This window comes from Apiospora hydei (genome assembly GCF_038363865.1).
Source record: "Apiospora hydei strain CBS 114990 chromosome Unknown utg000009l_segment0_segment0, whole genome shotgun sequence".
In the NCBI taxonomy this organism is placed as follows: Eukaryota; Fungi; Ascomycota; class Sordariomycetes; order Amphisphaeriales; family Apiosporaceae; genus Apiospora; species Apiospora hydei.
The window spans coordinates 3,213,938-3,235,747 of NW_027117368.1; the positions used below are offsets into that span (position 1 = coordinate 3,213,938).

Sequence of the window (21,810 nt, forward strand, 5' to 3'; positions counted from 1 at the left end):
ATACAGAACTCGCCGAACCTTGGGTCCTTAGTGCCACGAAGGAAGACCCGGAAAGCGCTGGTCATGGTACGAGGCAACGATCTTCAGCAGCAGGTCAGCGATCAAGTGCACAATCATTGCTTTCTCCCCGTCACAGCTTCTCATACTCCTCCAATGGCTCTATCAGGATCGATGGTCCCCTGGGAATGATGAGAGGTGACTCGGGAGCCACCACCGCTTGGCGACCAATGGCATAGCCCTCGCCATAGTACTTGATCCTCGGCTCTGTGGCCTTGTGGAACGCACCACCCTCTGTTGCCTCGCCCTGATCCCAGTACAGCCGCCGAAGCCAAAGGTGCAGATGCGGATAGTCATGACGGATGGTCTTAAGGTTGCAGTAAATGACGGGCACGTAGCCAATGTCAAACCGTATCAGTGTGGTGTAGAGCCGCACGTCTGCCTCAGTAACGTGGTCGCCGAAGAGGAAGGCCTGGTCTGGGTGGGATGCCAGGATGGCTTCCAGTCTGTCCAGAGACGTGAAGAGCGGATACAGGTTCTCCTCGTATGCCTCCTGTGTTTTGGCGAAGCCCGTTTTGTAGACGCCGTTGTTGACCTGTTGTCACCACTCGATGTTAGCCTTGCTGCTCTAGACGATCCATGCCTTGCAAGGGGGAATAGTCCTCTTAATGCCCGAAAATTCGCAGATAGCCAGGTACCAATCAGCCACGGTGCACGTCGTGAGGGCAAGACAGAACGAAAAGATGGCCTACCGTGTTGTACACCCATCCGTTGAGCTCGTCGATCTGCGACCGCAAGGGCTCCGGGAACAGCCCACCACCAGGTCGGTTCGCCTCGCGGTACTCGGGTGCAAGCAGTTCGTCAAACTCGGTGTAAAACATGCGGATAATCTCACTTGACTCGTTGTTGACGATGGTGCCCGACCTCTTGTCCCAGAGGACAGGGACGGTAACGCGACCGCTGTAGCCGGGCTCGACCAGCTCGTACAGTTGGCGAAGGGTGGTAAAGCCAGGATGCAGGGGGTCCTCGGTAGGCGAGCCGAATGCGCCATCGAACATCCATCCGGCGGGGAGCCTCAGACTGCCAACAAGGTGGAAATTGATGATATCTTCGAGGTGTTTGAGCCCGCGTACTATCAGGGTGCGATGTGCCTTGAGGGATTGGCTGTAAGCTGACTTGCGCCAGGAGTATATTATGCTGCATGACTTACCCAGGGACACCCGGTGCTGATGTAGCTGTGAATGTAATAGTCAGTAATGAGGGTCTCTTATCAGGGGGCAGTTTTCCCTCACAGCGCATATCGACCTTTCTCGGCTGGGAATTGTGAGGTAGGATCCCTGGAGATGAAATTGCGGAAAGTCGACGCAGGACGGACAAATTTCCCGTCCTTTTGATAACCCGAGTCTTTCTGCTGCCGAATAGGAATGTCAGAGATGGCAATAGAGGGGAATTGTCACAGTCCGACCCATGACGTACAGACATGGCGAATTAGCCGAGTATGATCAATGAGATTGTGGTCTGACTTGACCGGATGCGTCGACAGCCTACGATCACAGCGAGGGGTTTCGGATAAGGATAATCAGCGGAGGATGCAAACAGCTGAGAACTGCCGCTTGTACGATTCGTCGCAATTGCTGGGCTTGGGTTCATAAAATGAGGTGCTTACATCGGGGTGCAGTCAAACATCTGGATACATGGATGGAGGAAGTTCAACGAAGTTACTGCGTTGCTGCTCAGCGCAGGCGTACAATGTAAGTTGTAAGCGCATCACGCAATCATCCATTTATTAGCGATACCACTGACAAATCTCATGCTTTCCGCCTACCCTTTACCCAACGTAATTAATGGTAAATAAGATGATAAATAAGAAAAGAAGAGAAAAGAAAAAAGATCTGAAGCTTTACTTGCTTTTGAAGGAGCGCTCTCGATAAAATCAGTAAGTAAACTGCCCAACTTAACAACGATTCTTTCCTAGGAAAACCCCTAAACCTGTGATACCGTGACTGTTTATAGTTTGGCCTCTCGGTGTCGGGCTTCAGCCTCGTCAGGCTTCGGTAAGTGGTCGCTCGCCTCGTTCTTGAGCCTGATAGGATCGCCAAGTTGGCTCGGATTCGCGTGCGGGCCCTTCAACTGCTTGGCCGCCCTTTCGCGCAATGTCTCTCCCCCACGGCTGTCGCTATTCTGCTTGTTCTTTTCGTCGCGAGTTTCTGAGCTACTTTGGCTGGGGCTACTGGACGACGGGGACCGACCAGCTCCCGCTTCGTCAGGGGTAGGGTTCGTCTGACTGCTCTCGGCCTTGAGACTAATGGGGTCGCCCAGCATACTCGGGTTGGCATCGGGCCCGTGGAGTTTCTTGGAAGCCTTCTCCCGGAGCGTTTCGTGGTCGCTGCCCGCCATCATCCTGTTGCTGCCTTCTCTGGCGGCGGGCTGTTCTGACGCAGTGGCGGAGGGGATGTACGGCTCGGGTAATGACTCGAGAGCTTTGTCGTCGTTTAGAAGGACGGAATCACTGATCTTTTGGAGACCCGCGGAAAGGGTATTCTTGAGTGAGACGAGGGTCAAGTAGAACATTGGTATTGTGGATGATATGTCACCGGATATATTACAGTATTTTATATCTGTAGATAGTTATTTCGAAGTGCCGCGATGATGTGGATGGCAGTGATGATGAAAACAATGATGATGATGATATAAAGCCATCATTACCTTCAAGCAGCCGAGGGCATCTTGATAGCCCTGTTTACCTCGGGCATGTGGGAGAGCCATACAAAGACTAAGGATGCCCCTTTCTGGCGTATGACCTCATTTTCATATGCCTGGGGCTTCCTGTCTTCACAAGCTAGGCTTCCTGAAAGCCAATGACCTCACGACCTGCCTTCGATACAGACTTTTACCACCGAAGCCCACCGACTTGAAGCAATCTATCCCATGCAGGACCATCATCTTCTAGGTACTTTATCGATTACCCCGCCATGACAGGCTTAGCTTGTACGGGCCTTCTCAGGCACTGTACCCCAGACGCTCCCCACTCCTGCTCGATCTGGACTTGGCGATCAACAACACCATGTACACATTCAGTTATGTAGGCCCAGATATGATCACTATATACATCTCCTGACCTTGCTCCTCGCCATGGTAGTCGATTACAGGCCTGTCTTATCAGCATAATCAACCTTTCGCGTGTTACCGGATGCCCTATAGAAAACATCAACCGTGATGGTGGCATAAATCTCAGCTTGACCATGCATGATCGTGGAAAATATACGTCTCGGGCGACACGGAGTGGCGACGAGAGAGGGTGGAAACGCAAACCAACATTCGGGAAAAATAATATTTCCGGCATTAGACTATGTACAGTGCAATCGTAGCATATTTGCAAAATTCACCAAATATCGTTAATCATTCCTCTGCCGACCTTTTGGCCTGACCCTTACTGGGTCCTGCAGTGTTTTTTGTATGCGTCCCAAATCGGGACTCTTCCGCCTCCCAGCCCTTGAAGGACTGCCATCTCGCCTATTTTTTCGGGATGACCGAGCGTACTCCTGCAGTACGTGTGCGTAGAGGGTGGATATTGCACCTAACGAGGTTGCCGACCTTGCAGGTCCCGAAGACATGTACGAATCTGCCGGTGTTTCATTACGTGGTGTGGGTGTATCCGACTCCACCGAGTCCTCGACCGAACCTTCACACTCCGCAAGCGTGATAGCTTCATGCCTGGAATCGTGCTTATCATGCTGGCCAAAATCGCCGGTAGAAAATCTCGACACCGAGATGTCAGAAACTGATGTGACAGGACTCTCGTCAGGTTGCGACTCCTCGTAGTCGTGCTCGAAAGGGAGCAGGCCGGATTGCGCCATGACATCGGACTCGGAGTCTGAAAAGGACAGGGTCCGTGCTGGAGTCAAGGTGGCCAGGCTGTATTTGTGATGGCCATCGTCGCTCACAGGCGAAGCAGCCAAGGAATCAGAGCACATAGTCATTGATCGGGGGGAAGGGGGAGATGGCTCGCAGGGACAGATGTATTGATGACAAGGGGTTCATCGGTGATGAAGTAGTGGTCGCCCTCATCGAAGAAGGGCTTGCTGGTGTTGTGGTCGTGGTCACCGACAACATCGACAGCAGAATCAGTGGAAGACACGGTCGTTCGCGCATCGCCATCATTCTGCTCGTCGTCGGAGTCGGACCGACGCCATGGGTGGCCGTCGGGAAGGTAGGATGAGAAGTATCTAACCAGCGAGTCCAGCGACTTTGTCCGGAAGAGCTGAACGGCGTATTGCCACTGATCCGTACCAATAAGATTGGGATTGCCAACGATCTCGAATGAGGCAGACTCGAGACTGTCGTTCAGCTCGCGAAGGCGTTGCTCTCTGCGGTCGGCCAGAAGACGGTGGAACTCATCTGAGGTGGCGGCGGAGTTTGAAATCTCGAACACATCGTGGTGGAAGGCCTCGGGGTCTTGAATGGTGGACTGGAAAGTGTTGTACTGGTCGTGCAGCTTGGAGAAGAGGTCGTCCCTCTTCATTCCGAACTTCCATGCGGGCCATGACCAACTTAGTTCGTCGTCCATTCTACGTCTATCGGTGGGGGTATCAAGAGCGAAAATCGAAATTCAAAGGGCACGAAGAAAAACCAAGAAAGGAAAGAAAAAATAATAATAAAATAAAACAAGGTCCGGAAAGGGAAAGACGGGCTAGGGCGCGGTGCGCAAAGCGTGGTCGTCGTGATGGCTATGGTATACAGGGTGTCGTGTGTCGTGTGTCTGTGTGTCGTTCAAGCGGGCTCGTAGGGAAAGCATCGATCTAGATACAGGCCATCAGGTCCATTGCGGCGGTGTTCGTTCAGTGAAGAAGAAGTTGGCTAGGGGTTGGAGGAATTGGCGGGCGCGGTGATGGCTTCGCGTGTGCCTCTGGGGAACCCTTTGTGACTGAAGAGCGTTGACGAGCCTTTGTTGACGGGGAAATGGGGGAGATGGGGAGGATATGATCACGGAACAGCCTAGCCGGGAGCGGTTTCAAACGAGTTGGGCGAGCCTGGGTGCCCATTCCCCGGCACGCTTCCTGTCGCTGCCTGAGAGTTCAGGCCTAAACTGGGTCTGACCTGCTCGTAGGGCCGCCAAGCGCAGTAGCGTGCAGCCCACGGGACTGCGCTGCAAAGGGCTTACTGCGTCTAGCCTGGTAGCGGCCTCCGTCTGGCCAATCAACCGGCCTTTGGGGCGGGGATGTGTCTGACACACCCCAGTTCTAGTGGTCCGATCTGCCAATCGCAGTTGCCCCCATGATTAAAAATACGTCGCATCCTTGGAGCATCCCTGTAGCTGGCTGCATTTTCGTACTTAGTATGCACCAACCTTAGGCAAGCCACGGCACGGGCGTGTACAAATGGTCCGACTACTACTATTGGTGGTGGTGTCAAGTACCGAGATAGCTCAAAGATACATCAATATCACTTATCGGGTTTTCTTGGTTCAATTGGCTGGCGTGTGAAACTAGTTCTTCACTATGCTTGATCAGCAGAGATGATGTGCCTCTAAGTAGTTTTTACATATCTCGACCAAAAGTGCAGTGTCCTCGACAAGACTCCCAACTAGTAAACGGCCCATCTAAGCAACAAAAAGAGATCAAGTAGATATTCTGCAACGCTCTCATATCAACCGAGAGGCACGATACAGCGCTGCCGTGGGCACTCGGATAGACGTTCCCGTTGTTCACAAATCGGCTTTGCGGCCGCCATTCCATCATTCTGTGTTGGTCAATGTCCTGCGAATATCCCTAGGGACACCCCCGCTGCGCGAATACCCACGCCGATGTTGGGCAATCAATCAATCTGGTGATTGCGATGCCTCCCTCCCTCAGCAACCGCCATTCCACAATCCGCCTGCTTCCCGCATAGTTCATGGACCAGATAGACTTTGCCAGAGTGCTACACGCGTGTATGGATGGATGGCTACCGAGAACTCTGGCAAGCCTAAATGTGCCTGCATGCTCGATTTGCAAACTTTCTCCTCTATATATCCTATATTCCAGCTGGCGCGTCACGGGAGATGTTTGAGGCGAACATTGGTAGGTGACACCATCCTTGAACAGCTGGCCGCACCTCATGCACAGCCAGCCCCCGTCATACGAATAGACTTAAGTAGTCAACCCTCCAATCCAGCCTGAGTAGGTAATGAACTGAGCGGCTGGAATAATGAGAGAAGCGAATAGAAGAACCAATCCCGACTATTCTCAAACTAGTCAAGCGCAATGGCGACCTCAGGATTACACCACTTTGTGAATTAATAGACGGGCTTGAAAATCACCGATATCTATTTCAAAATAGGTGGTGCAATTCCGAGGCAGCCATTGAGCTTGACATGTAGCTTGTTCGCATGACCGGGAGACATGCGCGCAATCGAGACGGTGTCAATCCAACCATCAATGAGAGCACCAGTGACTCTACTGCTTGCTCCGCCCTTTTTGGGAAGATGGGCATCGCGGGAAGAGGTGGGTGGGTAAGCTGAGCAAACTCCCCACCCAGCCCCCCGTTATGATGGCAGCGAGCATCCCATTGCCCACCGATCTGACAGTCAAAATGGCAACCGGGGCTGTGGTCAGGGCTAGGCAGACATCAAGTGAAATGTACTCTCGTACCGGCCCCGTCCGCGTCCTAACCTTAGGCAGCCAGGCGACTCCAGCGCGGGATCAGCCGCACCAGACTTCTGACGGCTACATACCATGACTCCAATGTTCCGGGTTCGTGTTCACCAAGAATAGGCCCTGAGGACACTGCACCTGACGTTGTCTTCTCTACAAGTACACAGTGGCAGCGGCCAGTTGAAGAGCTTCTGGGGGCCTCCTCCCGCTCTCCATTTGCTTCTCGTCATTCCCAAATTTCCCGGTTCCCCCTTTAATCCCACCAAGATCTGTAGCAGATACCGTAGGAGAAAAGGCTCGCTGGATCTACCCAAGTAATCAACACAAACACCAACTACAGTTGACGGTACACTGGAATAAACGCTCCCCGAATTGTTAACCATTGACTTGGAATGGAATTAACATTCACTGGAATAAACGCAAACCGGATTGATCACCATTAACTGAGAATGGAATGAACAGTTGTTATTCAAGGGTTGAAAATCTAACACATTGACGATTATCCAAACGTTGATTCCAATTTCAGTGGTAGTTCAATACTATTCCGCCGAAGGACGCCAACCTGGTAAGTGGGCGAGCATCCATCGGAAGTCGGAACTGTGGGTTAACGCTTTGTTTGTCCAGTCTAGCCTGCTATCGCCATGGGCGAATACTACTATTCCGAGGAGAGGACCGAACCCTTCTCCCAGGCGGAAATAGACAGCCGGCTTAAGAGCAGCATCCGTGTCCCCGAGGATTTGGAGTCATCCGATGACTCGATCCCTTTGGACAAACTTATCATTGATGATAACCATCGAGACGAAGGGATCCGCATCCTGGTGCGGCCACTGACCAGGAGCCGCTCCGTCAGTCCCGGCTCGGATAGCTGCAGATGGCTCGCTCTGCGCGCCGAGGTTGCGGCTGCGGCCGCTGAAAAGGCCGAGACTAAAGTGTTGGCGGTGACTCAGACCTCCAAGGACATCAACTTCGCGCTGCGGATACCTGGCGAAAGTGGCGTCGACGAAACGCGACCCCCCATCTGGTGTGAGCTTTACTACGACCCCGCGAGCGATAATCAAATACTGTATAACCGCTCGGATGTCCCCATTACTCTAACAAAGTTGTCACTATCGCTCGTGGATGGAGAGGATGACTATGCCAATTTCGAAGAAGAACTCGTACCTGGAACCACCAAGGAGCTATGTCCAGCCTCATGGAGACTCAGTGTTTATGGGACAGGTGTCATAGACTTCAGGGTATTGTCAAAACGTGCTGCAACAGTCTTTTCAGCTACTATAAGTAGTAGTTCTGATGCCCTTAACTCATCGGCCAAGAGATCCTTCTCCGAGAAAGACGGCGGAGAGGTGGCTACGGCCGAGAAAAGACGGCGCATTGCCAATGTTAACGACGACGGCGCCATCGTATTCTATCCACAAGCCCTGCTCCAAGTAGGAAAGGACGAAACTATTGCAATTCCAGGTGGCTACGAGCTCGACCAATACCAGTTGACGAAGCGCGACCAGATTGCCACCACGGCAGCGTCCTCGGTTTTTACTGCTCAACACTCCAAGGTCCCCGAGGTCCCTGACGGTGGTGTCATCACGGTGAAAGTACTCAAGACGAGCGGGCCAAATAACGCCAGGCCGCAGGACAGCCATAGGAATGTTATCCGCCAGGCAGACGTATGGCTACGCGAGTACCGGAGCCAGGATGACCTCCAACATGAGTCGATCGTAAAGCTGTACGGTGGCGACGCGCGGTACCTGTCGTTATATATGGAGCATGTGGACGGCAAAGACCTAGCGGCTCGCAGCGTCTGGCGAGATGCAGGAACTGACATCTTCACGGGCGATCGTGCCGATGCGGTGCGAATCCTTAAGGATATCGCGGGCGCGCTGAACTACGTACACCAACGAAAGCGCGTCCATAACGACATCAAGCCTGCCAACATATTATACTCCCGGGACCGCGGCGCAGTCCTGTGCGACTTTGGTCTGTCAACACTTTCGAATGATGCGGCGACGAACGGTGGCACACCATACTACGTTCCTCCCGAGTTCATCGGGAAAAAGCTGCGGGGGAGCCCGTCGGACGTTTGGGCCTTGGGCGTCACCATGCTGTACGTGCTCAAAAAGATTACCTTTCCCGACGCTCGTGGTCGCCAGGGACACCCAAGCAGTTGTACTGGATGATTGCCGATCTCAACCGAAGGTCGCACCACCATCCCAGCAAAGGTGCTTCCGCTGTGACCCAAATGCAGCAGTGGCTGAACGAGGTGAACGAGGCGAAGTCGAAGTTGAATACACGTGATAAGTTGCACCTGCTGGTCTTGCAGATGCTAACACCCAACCCGAGCCATCGAATCACCATGGCGAAGGTCATGTCCGAACTTGCATCACATCCAGTGGGACAACCATCACATCCAGTGGGATAACCAGTATATCCAATGGGATGGAATAACCATCACATCCAGTGGGACAACCCATTGTATCCGGTGGAATAACTAGTATAAATAACTATTATATCCAGCAGGAGAACCCATCCCATCCAGTGGGATGGGACAACTACATATTTGACATTCAATAATCACCGATCCGTACCGTACGGCATAACACGGTATGAGCAGCGCTGTTACACGTTTGGGGTCGTTGGCTCAACGACACCACTTGCTTGTTGTCGCGTGCGACGGCATCATATCGCGGATGCTTCGAAATATCTCATAGCCCGACATCCAGCACATATACCATGGAAAACCCGAACATGGCTATCATTGCGACGGCATCCAGCTGTTTCGCCGCAGCCGCATTTCCAGGAGGGTTGGAAGCGGAAGTGGAGTTGGAAGACGAGCCAGCAGAGGGGGCGGGCGCCTGCCCAACGTACTCTGCGGTTATACCAGTGCTGTTCTTGCACTTGTCGCCAGACAAGGGCTGGGCACTCGAACGGAAGGTGATATCGGCGCACTGTCAACAGTACCATCAGCCCACCACCAAGCACGATTTCGCTCGAGTGTCGGGGCGGAACCTACGTTATAGAGGGCCGAGCCAGATTTGCCCGAGGTGACGACCTGGATGGTGGCATTGTCGCCATCACGCGGCTGGATGGGAAGCGGCAGGGATGGGATACAGTATGTGCCTCTTCCCGTGACGTTGACGAAGTCGGGGGTGAGGGAGACGTTGAAGGCGCTGGCATTGGTGCCCAGGCCAAGGTTGACGAAGACATAGGTCCATTCGTGGTGGAGACTCAAGGCGACGGAGCCTCCCTGGACCGGCCATTCCGTCCTGCCAGCGGCACCGGGAGCGGCGCCGGCACCTTTTCAGGCATACACGTCAGTGAAAGGACCCGTGCGGCTGCAGAGGCAAGAAGGATAGATGAAGTCACATACATGGGTACCGCCATTGGTCGTATGTCGTGTTCTCGGCAAGCGTGTCGGCTCTCCAGGTGGGATACTCGATGGAGAAGTGTGCCGCCGAGAGCTGCAAGGCGGCGAGGAGGAGGATTGATGAGAGCATGGCGAATGGTTGGTCTTGGTTGTATTAGATAGATGCGGATAGTGTACTTACTCAACAACGATAGATCTGGAAGGTATATATAAACAAGAAGGAGAGGGCACGCTGAGCTGAGGATTATATATAAGTACATATATACTAATGCCGGGGGCAGGAACTTTGACGTCTTTCACCGCATGTATTTCGTGCGTGTACGTAGCTGTAGCGACCTACATCCATAGAGCTGAGGCCGGGAGGTCTACCGAGGGAGGGGTACACGCAAAGCCGTCTTGCGTTTGAACGGCCCAGGCCCAGGCCCAGGCGTGATGCAGGCTCTCTACGCTGCCAAGGCTCAGCTTGCCGGGCCAACCCTTAAGCGCCAAGCCACAGCGCCGGATCGCGAGTTGGCATCGTTTATACTTGCTCAAACATTCTCACCTGCTGCAGCATCAATGGAAGACGCGGCGCGGTTTGGCTTGGCTTGGTGAAGCTGCAGGTCGGGGCAGTTGCACGCTGCCCGATTGGGAACATGACAGACGACTAAGTGCTACGGGCATAGAGCTCCAGGTCACAGATTACCCCCGAACCCCGAAGTACACCACAATCGGTGCCCAGGTCACATGATAGTAACGCAGGTCACCCAGCCGCGCAGCATCTCCAAACCAAGACAACCAAACCCTACCTTGCTCGACTGACACGCCAAAACCACCACCACGATGGATCAAGAGGCTCTCGAGGCCGCCGCTCTGAGCGTCGTGCACCGTAAACTCATCGGCGGCAGCCACATCCTGCACCACCACCACGTCCTGGACGCCTACGGCCACCTCTCCGTCCGCCACCCAACCAAGCCCGACGTCTTCATCCTGTCCCGGGACGCCGCCCCGGCCACCATCACGTCGCCTCGCGACCTGGTCGAGTACTGGGTCAAGGACGCCGCTCCTGTTGACCCGGACCATGCCCCCAAGGGCTTCGCCGAGCGCCACATCCACAGCGAGCTGTACCGCGCCTACCCCCCATCCAGAGCGTCGTCCACAGCCACGCCGACGCCGTTCTGCCCTACACCATCAACGGCGTCCCGCTGCGGCCCTGCTACCACATGGCCGGGTTCCTGGGCCACTGGTCGCCCGTCTGGGACATCGCCTCAGCCCGTGCCGGCGCCGGCGGCAGCAGCAGCGGCGACATGCTGGTCCGCACCGAGGCCCTCGGCGCCGCCCTCGCCCAGCAGTTCAAGTACTCCACCACCGTCGTCCTGATGCGGGGCCACGGCTTCACCGCCGTCGCGGGCGCGGGCGGCATCGAGGAGGTCGTCTTCCGCGCCGTCTACACGGCCCAGAACGCCGCCGTCCAGACCACCGCCCTAACCACCCAGGCCGCCTACCACAGCCGCAACGACGCCCCGCTGCAGCCCATCAAGTTCCTGTCGCCCGAGGAGGCCGAGGCTTCCAAGAACATGGCGAGCGACACGGTGATGCGGCCCTGGGGCTTGTGGTTGAGAGAGGTGGAAGCATCTAACCTTTACCTGAACTCGGCGTGAGACGGAAAACTGGAGACGACGGGTTAGTTCATGATGGGTTTGAATTTCAAGTCTTTATTTGAAACGGGTGCAGACCCAAGCAGAGACCATACGGTATGGCTCGGGTGCAGGAAGTCTGCTAGATGATATAATCAGTGTAAGCTAGCCTATAAACCGTGGGGTAGCATCCCATCATGTCAGCTTTCCGTAGATAACCCTTCCCATTTCAGAACCAAGCCTCCACCACTAGACCACCGACCAGGTCCGACAGGCCCTACGGCCCTACGGCCCTACTGGCGCATCACCGTGATGGTGTGCACGTACTTGACCTTACCGTCCACGATGCGGATCTCGTGGCTGTCGGGCCACGCCCCCAGCGAGCTGAACTCGCACAGCACGTCGACCGAGCCCACGACCTCGTCGATGACGTACCGGCGTTGCCCGTTGGCCCGGGCGCTGCCTCCTCGCGGGAGTGTCTGCCCGCAGGGGCGCGTCAGCATCGAGCCCTCGACCCGCTCGCAGTCGGTGCCCCAGGGGATCGAGCCGGCCGCCGTCGCGTTGGTCCACATGTCCAGATACGCGTCCCCCGCGTGGCGCAGGGCGTCGCGGCCCGGCCGGCGCGCCGCGTCCGCGATGGGGCTCCAGTCCTCCTTTTCGATGTAGGACAGCGTCTGCCGCGCGTTGAAGAAGAGGTCGCCCGTCGTCGCGCGCACCGTGTCGATCATGGTGATGGACGCCGTGCCGTTCGCTGACCCGTCCGGCGGTTGGTGCCGGATCTGCGTCCCCACGACGTACGGCTTCGAGCCCGTCGTCGAGATGAACATGGTGTAGCTGGCGCAAGCCACGGTGTCGGCCGTGGACCGGTTCAGGTCCAGCTTCAGGGGCTGGCTGAGCAGGCCCTTGGCGATGTCGGCTTTCTTGTTGTTCTCCATATAGGTGAAGTTGTCGCCCGAGATCTGGAGCCCCGTCGTCGTTCCGCTGGCCTGCGCTTCGAGGTAGCTGTTGGCAGCGGCCAGGAGCGCGTCCCGGGAACATTGGGCCGTTGCCCGGCTGATGTGGCATGCCGCCCAGAGCAGAGCCCAGAGGGCTTTCGTGGTAGTCAGACCGTTGAACATTGTCGCATATGTCAGTATATTTACTAAAGTTTGCCACTGCGGAGAGGATTTCTTGGCTTTCCAATACGTCTCCAGTTGTCCCCTGCTCCTTATACCGGTCCAGCTCTTCTTCGAAGCCATACACGAAAGACGCACATGGACTGCCGTGGCTAAATTGCTAAACCCGGAATTGGGCCTCCAAACACAGTTACATCACTCCGCTTCTCCTATATTAACATGTATAGCAATGCCACTGCTGCCGGCTCATTTCATTTCGGCATTTCTATGCCACCATGCCACCTAGAAGCGACAGGCGCAGTACATCAGCCAAGGGCTCTTATAGTATGCAGAAACTTGCTTAGACGCCCAGTGACGAATTCCGATCCCAGCCACCCTCGGCCTCGAAGATTTCGCCCACAGCTTTGGAGACGACGAGTAGATGCCTGTCGTGGTATCTGGGGGCTACAAGCGTTAGGCCAATCGGCAGGCCGTTTTCTCCCTTGAACCCTGGAACATTCACGGTTGGCGTATGCAGTCCCTGTCGACGCGGTCAGCTTCATGCGAGAGTGAGTGTCCAGAGACAGATCGTAGGACGTTGACATACAGTCCAGATGCTGCAGAAGCTGGCGCTGCCCGTACTCTCCAGCCCTTTCGGCGCCTCGTCCGGCACGCTAGGCGTGATGATGGCCGCGTACCCGGCGGCGATGGCGTCCATCTTGGGCCGCAGCGCTGCCATGCTGTCCCAGGCGCGCAGCTGCTCGGCGCGCGTGTACTTGTGCTCGTTCTCGACGTGGCCGACGAGGAAGCCGTGCAGCCGGTCCGCGGCGGTGCGGTGCTCGGGCAGGAAGGCGACGCGGCCCTCGGCGTGCAGCACGACGCGGTGGTAGTGCGGCATGTCGTCGAACTCGGCCGGCAGCTGGATCTCCTCCACCTCGGCGCCGTGCGCGCGCAGCAAGGCCGCCGCTTTGTCCATGGCGGCGGCGGTGCCCGTGCCGACTTCCGGCCACACCATGGTTTTCAGTAGGGCGAACTTGGCGCCCCGTACGCGGAAGGGCGCTTCGGGCGGTGCAGTGTCGTCGTGCAGGGCGAAGACGTCGGCTAGCAGCTCCAGGTCGTCGACGCTGCGCGCGTACAGGCCGAGGGTGTCGAAGAGGAGGGCGTAGATCTTCTGGCCCTCGCGGCTAATGGAGTTCCAGGTCGGCTTGAACGCGTAGATGCCGTTGAACGACCCCGGGCGGATGGTGCTGCCACCCGTCTGCGTGCCCAGGCCGAGGGTCGCCTGGAAGTCCCCGACGGCCGCGCCGGACCCCGAGGAGGAGCCGCCAGGGGTCCTGGTGGGATCGTGTGGGTTGCCGGTCTTGGGTCCCACCGTCGTGGCTGCGAACTCGGTTGTCGTGGTCTTTCCTGTGGTGCTCTGTCAGCGCCATGGTTCGCCCAGATGAGGGCGAGAGGACGGGACAAAAGCGCACCCAAGAGCAGCGCGCCGGCTTTACGCAGTATGGCAATGGATGCTGCATCGACTGATGGCGCATGGCCTTCGTAGATGGGCGAATTGAACTGAGTGGGCATGTCTGGTCAAGATCAAGGACAGATTAGCTAGCAACGACAGGAGCGGGAGTCCTCTTCCGGCGACAAGACTTATGTTACCCTTTGTGTAAATCACGTCCTTGACGGCGACTGCAACACCATGCAGGGGCCCGCGCTGCTCTCGGGGCGTCTGGTCCAGAGCCTTGGCTTGGCTCATCACGTATTCAGGGTCTAGATAAGCCCATGCCTTGACGGTCGCATCGCGCTGTTCTATCCTCGAGAGTAAGGAGCGCGCATAGTCCTCTACTGTCAAGGAGCCGTCTTTGAGCCTCGCCAGCACCTGCGTTGCTGTAAGTTGATATGCTTCCATGGCGAACGCACGCTTGCACAGATGAGAGATTCGAGAGGCCGATTCGCTTTCGAGATAACGCAGCACTGTAAAGAGTCAAAGTTGAGCTACAGCTGCCATGGTGTTATCACAGGATCCCCTTCATATAAGCAAGCATAAGCATATTGGGGGCCGTGATCGGATGCGCTTCCGCGACGATTTGGAGGGACCCCATCGGAGCGGTTATCAATCATCGGTCGGTACCCCGAAAGTGGGCGAGCTGTTCCTCTGTTCTTTGGCAAAGCCCGACAAACTGGGGCCATTCGCTGGCGTCGGGTATCTGACTCGAGCAAGATTCACCCAGGGCATCCCCTGACAAGTACTTTAAGTACTTACTCTTCCCCAGAATCTTCCCCGCTTGGCTTTCGTCTCCAACTCCCCACCATGTTCACTATTGGAGACATCACTACATGGTGAATGCACTACATAGGATGCCGTACTTTATCCATACGTACAAACACTTGGTGGTTTTCATTACGAACCCATCTCTTCTCATTCAGACCTTCATCTCGGAGATCTTCTCTCCGTCTTTGCTACTGTCCCTGGCCGCTGTCAAGACCGGCGACGCTGCAATACCGATACCGTCCCTCTCGCCATCCAAGAAACCTTCTCGGCCGTTCTTGGCCATGCACTCGAATGACAGAGCCACACTCTCGTATCCTGCAGGCAAGACACGCAGCCGGACGAGAAATGTCATGATACAGTAGAGAATGCAGGCGGCCGCAAACGTGATAATCCATCCAAGTTTGTAAAGATCTTTGGCGGCCTGGCTGACTGCCTGTGGTTGATACTGCGCCACGAGCCCAGGAAGCCCAAGTGCCATCCCGCCGACCCAAGCCTGTAGTAGCAATGCGATGTCAGAATAAGTCGGCTCTGTGTCGGAGAATGGTCCACAGGAACGCCATTGCTTACCAAGACTGCGATCCAGTTGACCCCACCCCAGTACCAGTAGGCGCTGCTCTTTGTTCCGTCGTAGGCCGAGGGGATGTGGTAATTACCAGTCTTTGCCCACACGTAGTCTGCGATGATAACCCCACAGAGCGGTGCCATGAAGATGTTGTAGGAACCAAGAAACGACAAGAATGCCTGGGCACTGGCAAGGAGCTCCCAGGGCACGACGGCGACGCCGAGGATTGCGCACAAGACTTGCCCACGCTTTATCGTCATGTACTTGGGGAATAATCCAGTCAGGTCCGCTCCAAACGGTATCGAGTTGGATCCAAAGTTGGTGGCTATGACAGCCAGGAGGAAGCTGAGAGACACGAGGAAGACGCCGCCGGGCCGCGGGCCCCCAGTAACGATCCAAGATGGCGTCAAGCAAGTCCCAAAGATTCCCTAGGGACCGTGTCAGTCTGATGTATACGACTCACTCGGGGGAAAAGGTGCAGCAGCTTACAGTAAGCCTTTCCTAGCGTGGGCGTAAGGACGGCCGTGTTGGCCAGACCGAGAAACAAAACGAGAACCTTCGCCGTGAAGGCGACGATCCCCTGAAGCACACCGGCATGCCAGGGCTTTTGGCAGTAGCGTGCCAAATCAGGCTGGTTTACCAGCATTGGCGACAGAGTTCCCAAGATGACGTTGATACCATTCTGCCCGCGGGTTAGCATATGCGTTCGTCCCTATTGCTCAGTTCAACGCGGTGCTTCATACCATCACAGCCCATCCAAGTGTTGTAGTCGCGGCAACCTTCTCCCCCGCCTTGTTGGCTGTATCAAGCGCGCTGAGACCAGCACCATTCGCCATCGCCCAGCCGAAGAAGCCAAAGGTAGCGATCGGCATGACAATGCCTTTTATAGTGAAGAGATGTCGGATCTTGGTGGGGTGAATGAACATCTAGTGTCTGGTTAGCATGCGTCAAGTGCGTCTCCGAGGGGTTCAAGATGGAAACCCACAAAGGGGAACTCGGCAACCCAGACGATGAAGAAGCCCAATAGTTGCTTGGAGGTCACATGGGCCGAAGCGGGTAGAGAGTTCGGCCACTTCGTCCACAGATCGCCGAATATGCAGCGAAAGCAGACGGAGACGAGGTTTGCCCCGTAGAAGCTCTGCACGCCGTACCAGATGATGCAGACCGCGGCGCGGATGAAGATAAAAAAGTACGATCCGTACATGCCAAAGGCGACCCGCACGATGATGGGGTATCCGACATGGTACATTACACCCGGTCGCGCCATGAAGACGATGGCGAGCGAAGACAGGAGACAGCCGAGGACGGCCGAGATGAAGGCCTGCTGCCAGGTCAGGCCGACGGCGATCAGGCTGGCGGCCACGTTCCACCCCGTCACGCTGAACATGTTGGTGAACCAATACATGGGAAGGCTAATCGCCGTCCATGTTCGCTCCTCGGGGTGTGTCGGCTCGAGATCGCGATTGGACCATTTCTCGTTGCCAATCTGCTCCCGCCCACCTGCGGTCTGCGGGGCGCGAACAAAGTCGCGAAAGGCCTCGGCGGACTGAAAAGGCGCCAGGACGGCGTGTCTGTTAGGTAAACGAACCATTCTGTCGCATGCGTCAGCTTGTTGTCAACTTGTCACCACTTGGCTGGTCGGCTAAGGCTGACGATGGCAATGAGAGAACGACCGAGATGGTCGCTAACTGTAACCGCGAATCACATCCGTAAGTAAGTAGCTATTCGTGTATCATATAAGACGAATTAAATGGCCGTGCTTTCCCTTTCGCCGCCAATAGATACGCCAGGACGAGGAGATAGCACTGGTATCGACCGCCGTCGGGGGGCTTGGTTGCGGCCAAGACTGCGTAGGCACGGCACGGTCTTCTGACGGTGGAGAGCTGGCAGGTTGGCGTACAGCTGTCAATCATGTGTTAATAGGCCAAGTTCCGGGGTTCAAGATAAAGCTATCGGAGCATATCCTATCTGGTCAAGAATGCGATACGGAGAAGAACCCCCAACCCCCGAAAGGGATCGGGTTGCTCCAGCCGACAAGCACAAGAACACAGGGAAGCCCATAAACCAACCAATACCAAGTACCCTGTATCATGACGATGATTATGTATTCTCCGCAGGAAACCTGGGGAACCGTGCCTAAGACGCTAGAACAAGCGCCCTCTAATAGGATGGATGTCTGAAAGTCCGGGATCACATTCCGGATCGAGTCCGAAGTGGGGCAGGCATGAGTGAAATGTATCCAATGTAGTTGTTGCAGTATTCGGGTCACTCCAGGATAAGACGGATTTACTCGAAGAGTCCATGGGAAAGGAAATCTTCCTCCGCATGGCTCTCATCCCCAACATGGTTGCCAACCTCGTTCGCCTCATGGGGTCGATCGGCCTTTGAACCAGTAGTAGCCCCTCTCGTATGGCTCGCTGCGTCACCGCGCAGAACGACTCTGACCTCTGTACCTTCAACGACCACGCGGTCTTTCGCCTCAACGAAGGCCTCCGTATCCTCCGCCGAGCCAAAACGTACCCAGCCTCGGGGCACAGAGATCTTGACCGGGGATTCTGGTATCTTCTTGAGCTGCTTGTGCATGCCCACCATTTGAGGCCGGTACGGGAGTGCAAGAACGGCCAGCTTTAGCACACTGTCCAGCGCGGTAGGCAGAAACATGTGATCTGCAGGCCGGACGAAAGCAACGTTGGTAAAATTCGAGAGCTTCACGTCTTCGCACAACAGAATCTCATGGGGGATCTGTTGACGTAGCCGCAGAGTCTCGATGTGTTCGGGCCGGGCCAAGTCATCCAACAGCGCCAGAGTCTTGACGGCATCGTTTCCCGCATTGTGGTACATGCTCTCACTAAGGCCGTAATCATGCTGGGGGTAGCCGAACAGCTTGAGCAGCGACCGCACGCCAGGTGGTTCGACGACTGCCTCGGCGGTGAAGACATCAGACCGGATAAGGGTACTCAAATCGAGGAAGCTGTCACATAGGTCGGCAAGCGCAGGAAATGCCTGGCGCATGGCATTAAAATCGGCATCTAGGGCGTAACCTACCAGGACCACTTTGGCACCGGGCGTGCTATCGCGGTATTGTTCGACGGCTTGGCACACCCGGGCCTCGACTTGCTTGACGGGCACGAATTCCGAATCGCCAAATTGAAACTCCTCGCGAAGCTTGCCGCGGCCCCTTTCTCCGACCGGGGGCTTTTGGGCGAGCTGCTGGAGCTTTCGAGATAAGGCTCCTGGGCTTTAATTGAGATGGCCTCGACATGGAGATCACGACAGAAGTCCTGCAGACTGGACTTTTGTTTTGTCCCAGCAGCAGCAGCAGCAGCAGACAGAAAAGGGCCATGTGCAAATGCAAGACCGACCTCGGTCGGGGCCTGAGACGCGAAGACTTTGGCTGGATCGGGCTCGGTGTCCCAATGTACATCGGAGACGAATTCGCAATCTAGGGCAACAAAGCCGCAGCGGCCGCCATGACGAAGCGCCACGTACTCCTGCAAGGTACGGACGGGCTTTTGGAGCAGGCGCGAGACCGGGGAGCTAGGTCTCGTCGACGGGCCGCGATTGTGTGGAGAGTGGGCTGCCATGGCTTTGCTCCCACGCCGGGGAGAGTCGACGAGCTGGTCCGGATGATGGAAGAAAGAAGGGAAAGTAGGGAAAGTAGGAGAGGCGAAATTGTGGGCCTTGGAAGATGGATGCTGGAGATGATGCCAGGTTAATGCCAATGCCAATGCCAAATGCCAATGCAAATAACCGCCAGGCCAAAACACAAGCCGCCATTTCAACATCCTCAACATCATCAACATCCATTGGAGTCGAGCCCATTGTTTTGCTGCCGCGTGTTTCCATAAGACCTGAATCACCAAGCCCGAGAAGTGGCATTGGCTATGTCGGTAACCTCGCAATTGAATGCTGACGCCGCCCCCGCACCTGGAGCGGCATCAGGACATAACTCGACGTTGAATGCGAGAATGAGGCCAGACTGAAAGCCAAAACCCGGTATTATAGCTCCAGCAACTGCTTGGTCTCCGATGCGTATACATCAGTAACTACAGAACGCGAGAGACGGAGCATGTTACTGTTAACATCACGCAGGCCAATGTCCAGAAATTGCCCCGAGGAAGCGTCAAGACGTAGTTCGTTATTTGTGTAGCTGCTACAAGCAGTAGTCGTTATTATATACTATTTCCAGATATTTGTTTCGGGCTATCAAGAGAGGGGGCATGGACATCTGATGGCATTCGATGCGGTCGACTCCGTTGTCTCGGAATGTAGACAGATCCATGCCACAACAGCCAATTCTGCCAAAGACATGCCAGCAAACCAAGAATGCTACGAGGCTGGCACCGTAAGCAACTTCCGATGTTTATTCACCCTTCCAGTGTTTGTTTATTCTTCCTCCAATGGTTATTCCTCACTAGTCCGGCGGCGCACAAGCAACGATTGGTCCGTTTATTCTAATAGCTACATTTATTCTCTCCTTTGACGTCTTGTTTATCTCGGGAAAAGCACCATCAACATCCGAGAGCCCATTGGAGAGACGGAAAAGACCCGTCAACATGCCATCATCAACGTCTTCGTCGTCCGAAACCGAGCCCGCAACTAAGCGTGTGCGCTGCGGTGATGGCCCGGACAAAGGCAAGCCAGAAAGCACCAAGCAGGAGCTCCTCGAGGACCTTCGACTCATTCTGGAAGAACAAAACCACCTTTTCGCATGCGGATGCACTCTCCCTGTCGGGCGAGCTGGAAAGGCAGAGGAACCTGTCGATAAAGGGGAAAAGACAGAAGGGATCGAGACCAACGCGACCAACGTGCCGGCACTTGCAAACGAACCAAAGGCACAGCATGAGCCCATCACGATTCGTTGGGATGTGGATGACAATGGAGCTGCAGATGGACAAGTGGCGACACCATGTGCAAAGCTCAACCTGCCACCAGTCTCCGGGGCTGGAGACGAGACCAGTCTGAAGCGACTGATCCAGCATTGCCAGCCCGCCACCTTCGGCCGGGGCGGCAAGGACGTTTATGACGAGAGCTATCGCCGGGCTGGCCAGATGGCCCCAACCGCGTTTTGTACCACATTCGACCCCTACTCGGCAGGCATCATCGAGACCGTGGCCCAAGTGCTGCTGCCGAGCGTCTATGATTCTGTCACCCATCGAGGTGTGCGAGCCGAACTCTACAAGCTCAATGTGTACTCTGCACCTTCCGGCAAGTTCAAGCCTCATGTCGACACGCCGCGGTCCCGGGGCCAGTTCGGATCTCTCGTTGTCTGCCTCCCCCGTCGAGCACGAGGGCGGTCAGCTCAAGGTCCGCCACAAGGGTCAAGAGACGACATTCGACTGGAGCACCACCCATAACAACAAGGACGACCCCAACCGTCATGCCGTCGCGCACTGGGCCGCCTTCTACAGCGATTGCGAGCACGAGGTCCTCGAGGTCACGCGAGGTCATCGCATCACCCTGACCTACAACCTGTACGCTGTCCGGGGCTTCGGACGCCTGACGGGCGCCGCGTTATCTCCAACCCCCCTGAACCCGACCCATTTGCCTCTGTTCGAGACGATCCAAAGAACATTGTCCCAAGATCCTTTGGGCGGTCAAGGTAAGTCAAGAAAAGGAGCTAGCAGATCAAGCCTAGCAAACGGGCGTGCACGCGTGTCGCTAACCACATATTTATCAGAAGGCACACTGGGTTTCTGGTGCTCGCACGCCTACGCGTATAACCACAAGACCGAGTCGCCCCTCCCAGACACGCTGAAGGGAGTCGACGCGGTCTTGTGGGGAGATCTTCCAGTCCCTGGGCCTCGGCCTGAAAATCGCGCCCGTAATGGCCATGGACAGCTCTATCTTCGAGTTCTTCGAGGAGTGGTACGAAGACAAGCCTGACGACGATGCGGATGACGAAGAATTCAGAAAGTTTGGAGGAAGATATGGCCGCAGCCGCCTAGATACGATGCCGAAGACGATGCCGTCGGAATGGATCATCGGAAACGAGTTCGGGCTCCAGATCGACAAAAGCGGCATGGAGGAGAGGACGGTTGAAGACTGGCACTATCTCTACAGCTATTTCGGCAAGTACAGCCCTACGCCCATCCACTGGCTGACCAAGGCGCCGAGTAAAAGAGAGTTGCAGTTGGCATATATCGCGGTAAGCAGAACAAGCCATGCGTTCACTCCATCACAGCAGCTAACCTCGACATGTAGTACGGCAACGAATCAGTCTTGGAAACAGAGTACTCAAACTGCGCTATTCTGGTGACGATTCCACCGAAAGGAGCCGAGGTAGCA

At 55.6% G+C, this 21,810-nt stretch overlaps 12 protein-coding genes across 12 annotated transcripts; 3 read left to right on the plus strand and 9 right to left on the minus strand.

The window, feature by feature from the left end:
- Positions 1-130: 130 nt before the first annotated feature.
- On the minus strand, positions 131-1,405 carry PG997_012754 (uncharacterized protein; the record flags this gene model as incomplete). The annotated part of the gene is made up of 4 exons (XM_066817068.1): positions 131-592; positions 750-1,148; positions 1,208-1,232; positions 1,290-1,405. Coding segments are annotated over 4 exons (1,002 nt in total), but the record flags the coding sequence as incomplete, so codon positions are not given.
- Positions 1,406-2,004: 599 nt separating this feature from the next.
- PG997_012755 (uncharacterized protein) lies at positions 2,005-2,568 on the minus strand (the record flags this gene model as incomplete). Its single annotated transcript, XM_066817069.1, has 1 exon — positions 2,005-2,568. One exon carries the CDS (start codon positions 2,566-2,568, stop codon positions 2,005-2,007), a length of 564 nt encoding a protein of 187 aa, XP_066662761.1.
- Positions 2,569-3,427: 859 nt separating this feature from the next.
- Positions 3,428-3,854, minus strand: PG997_012756 (uncharacterized protein; the record flags this gene model as incomplete). Its single annotated transcript, XM_066817070.1, has 2 exons — positions 3,428-3,539; positions 3,592-3,854. 2 exons carry the CDS (start codon positions 3,852-3,854, stop codon positions 3,428-3,430), a joined length of 375 nt encoding a protein of 124 aa, XP_066662762.1.
- A 119-nt stretch (positions 3,855-3,973) lies between these two features.
- On the minus strand, positions 3,974-4,564 carry PG997_012757 (uncharacterized protein; the record flags this gene model as incomplete). The annotated part of the gene is made up of 1 exon (XM_066817071.1): positions 3,974-4,564. The coding sequence occupies one exon, from the start codon at positions 4,562-4,564 to the stop codon at positions 3,974-3,976; it is 591 nt and encodes a 196-aa protein (XP_066662763.1).
- Positions 4,565-6,710: 2,146 nt separating this feature from the next.
- PG997_012758 (uncharacterized protein) lies at positions 6,711-8,800 on the plus strand (the record flags this gene model as incomplete). Its single annotated transcript, XM_066817072.1, has 2 exons — positions 6,711-6,728; positions 7,343-8,800. The coding sequence occupies 2 exons, from the start codon at positions 6,711-6,713 to the stop codon at positions 8,798-8,800; spliced, it is 1,476 nt and encodes a 491-aa protein (XP_066662764.1).
- Positions 8,801-9,325: 525 nt separating this feature from the next.
- Positions 9,326-10,117, minus strand: PG997_012759 (uncharacterized protein; the record flags this gene model as incomplete). The annotated part of the gene is made up of 3 exons (XM_066817073.1): positions 9,326-9,568; positions 9,634-9,917; positions 9,991-10,117. The coding sequence occupies 3 exons, from the start codon at positions 10,115-10,117 to the stop codon at positions 9,326-9,328; spliced, it is 654 nt and encodes a 217-aa protein (XP_066662765.1).
- A 692-nt stretch (positions 10,118-10,809) lies between these two features.
- PG997_012760 (uncharacterized protein) lies at positions 10,810-11,627 on the plus strand (the record flags this gene model as incomplete). The annotated part of the gene is made up of 2 exons (XM_066817074.1): positions 10,810-11,090; positions 11,117-11,627. 2 exons carry the CDS (start codon positions 10,810-10,812, stop codon positions 11,625-11,627), a joined length of 792 nt encoding a protein of 263 aa, XP_066662766.1.
- Positions 11,628-11,896: 269 nt separating this feature from the next.
- Positions 11,897-12,721, minus strand: PG997_012761 (uncharacterized protein; the record flags this gene model as incomplete). The annotated part of the gene is made up of 1 exon (XM_066817075.1): positions 11,897-12,721. The coding sequence occupies one exon, from the start codon at positions 12,719-12,721 to the stop codon at positions 11,897-11,899; it is 825 nt and encodes a 274-aa protein (XP_066662767.1).
- A 337-nt stretch (positions 12,722-13,058) lies between these two features.
- Positions 13,059-14,597, minus strand: PG997_012762 (uncharacterized protein; the record flags this gene model as incomplete). Its single annotated transcript, XM_066817076.1, has 4 exons — positions 13,059-13,238; positions 13,305-14,104; positions 14,155-14,271; positions 14,348-14,597. The coding sequence occupies 4 exons, from the start codon at positions 14,595-14,597 to the stop codon at positions 13,059-13,061; spliced, it is 1,347 nt and encodes a 448-aa protein (XP_066662768.1).
- A 514-nt stretch (positions 14,598-15,111) lies between these two features.
- Positions 15,112-17,113, minus strand: PG997_012763 (uncharacterized protein; the record flags this gene model as incomplete). The annotated part of the gene is made up of 5 exons (XM_066817077.1): positions 15,112-15,453; positions 15,528-15,950; positions 15,986-16,204; positions 16,266-16,448; positions 16,508-17,113. 5 exons carry the CDS (start codon positions 17,111-17,113, stop codon positions 15,112-15,114), a joined length of 1,773 nt encoding a protein of 590 aa, XP_066662769.1.
- Positions 17,114-17,808: 695 nt separating this feature from the next.
- Positions 17,809-19,106, minus strand: PG997_012764 (uncharacterized protein; the record flags this gene model as incomplete). The annotated part of the gene is made up of 2 exons (XM_066817078.1): positions 17,809-18,755; positions 18,794-19,106. 2 exons carry the CDS (start codon positions 19,104-19,106, stop codon positions 17,809-17,811), a joined length of 1,260 nt encoding a protein of 419 aa, XP_066662770.1.
- Positions 18,993-21,726, plus strand: PG997_012765 (uncharacterized protein; the record flags this gene model as incomplete). The annotated part of the gene is made up of 6 exons (XM_066817079.1): positions 18,993-19,020; positions 20,158-20,713; positions 20,775-21,124; positions 21,203-21,299; positions 21,364-21,638; positions 21,710-21,726. The coding sequence occupies 6 exons, from the start codon at positions 18,993-18,995 to the stop codon at positions 21,724-21,726; spliced, it is 1,323 nt and encodes a 440-aa protein (XP_066662771.1).
- Between the last annotated feature and the right edge of the window lie 84 nt (positions 21,727-21,810).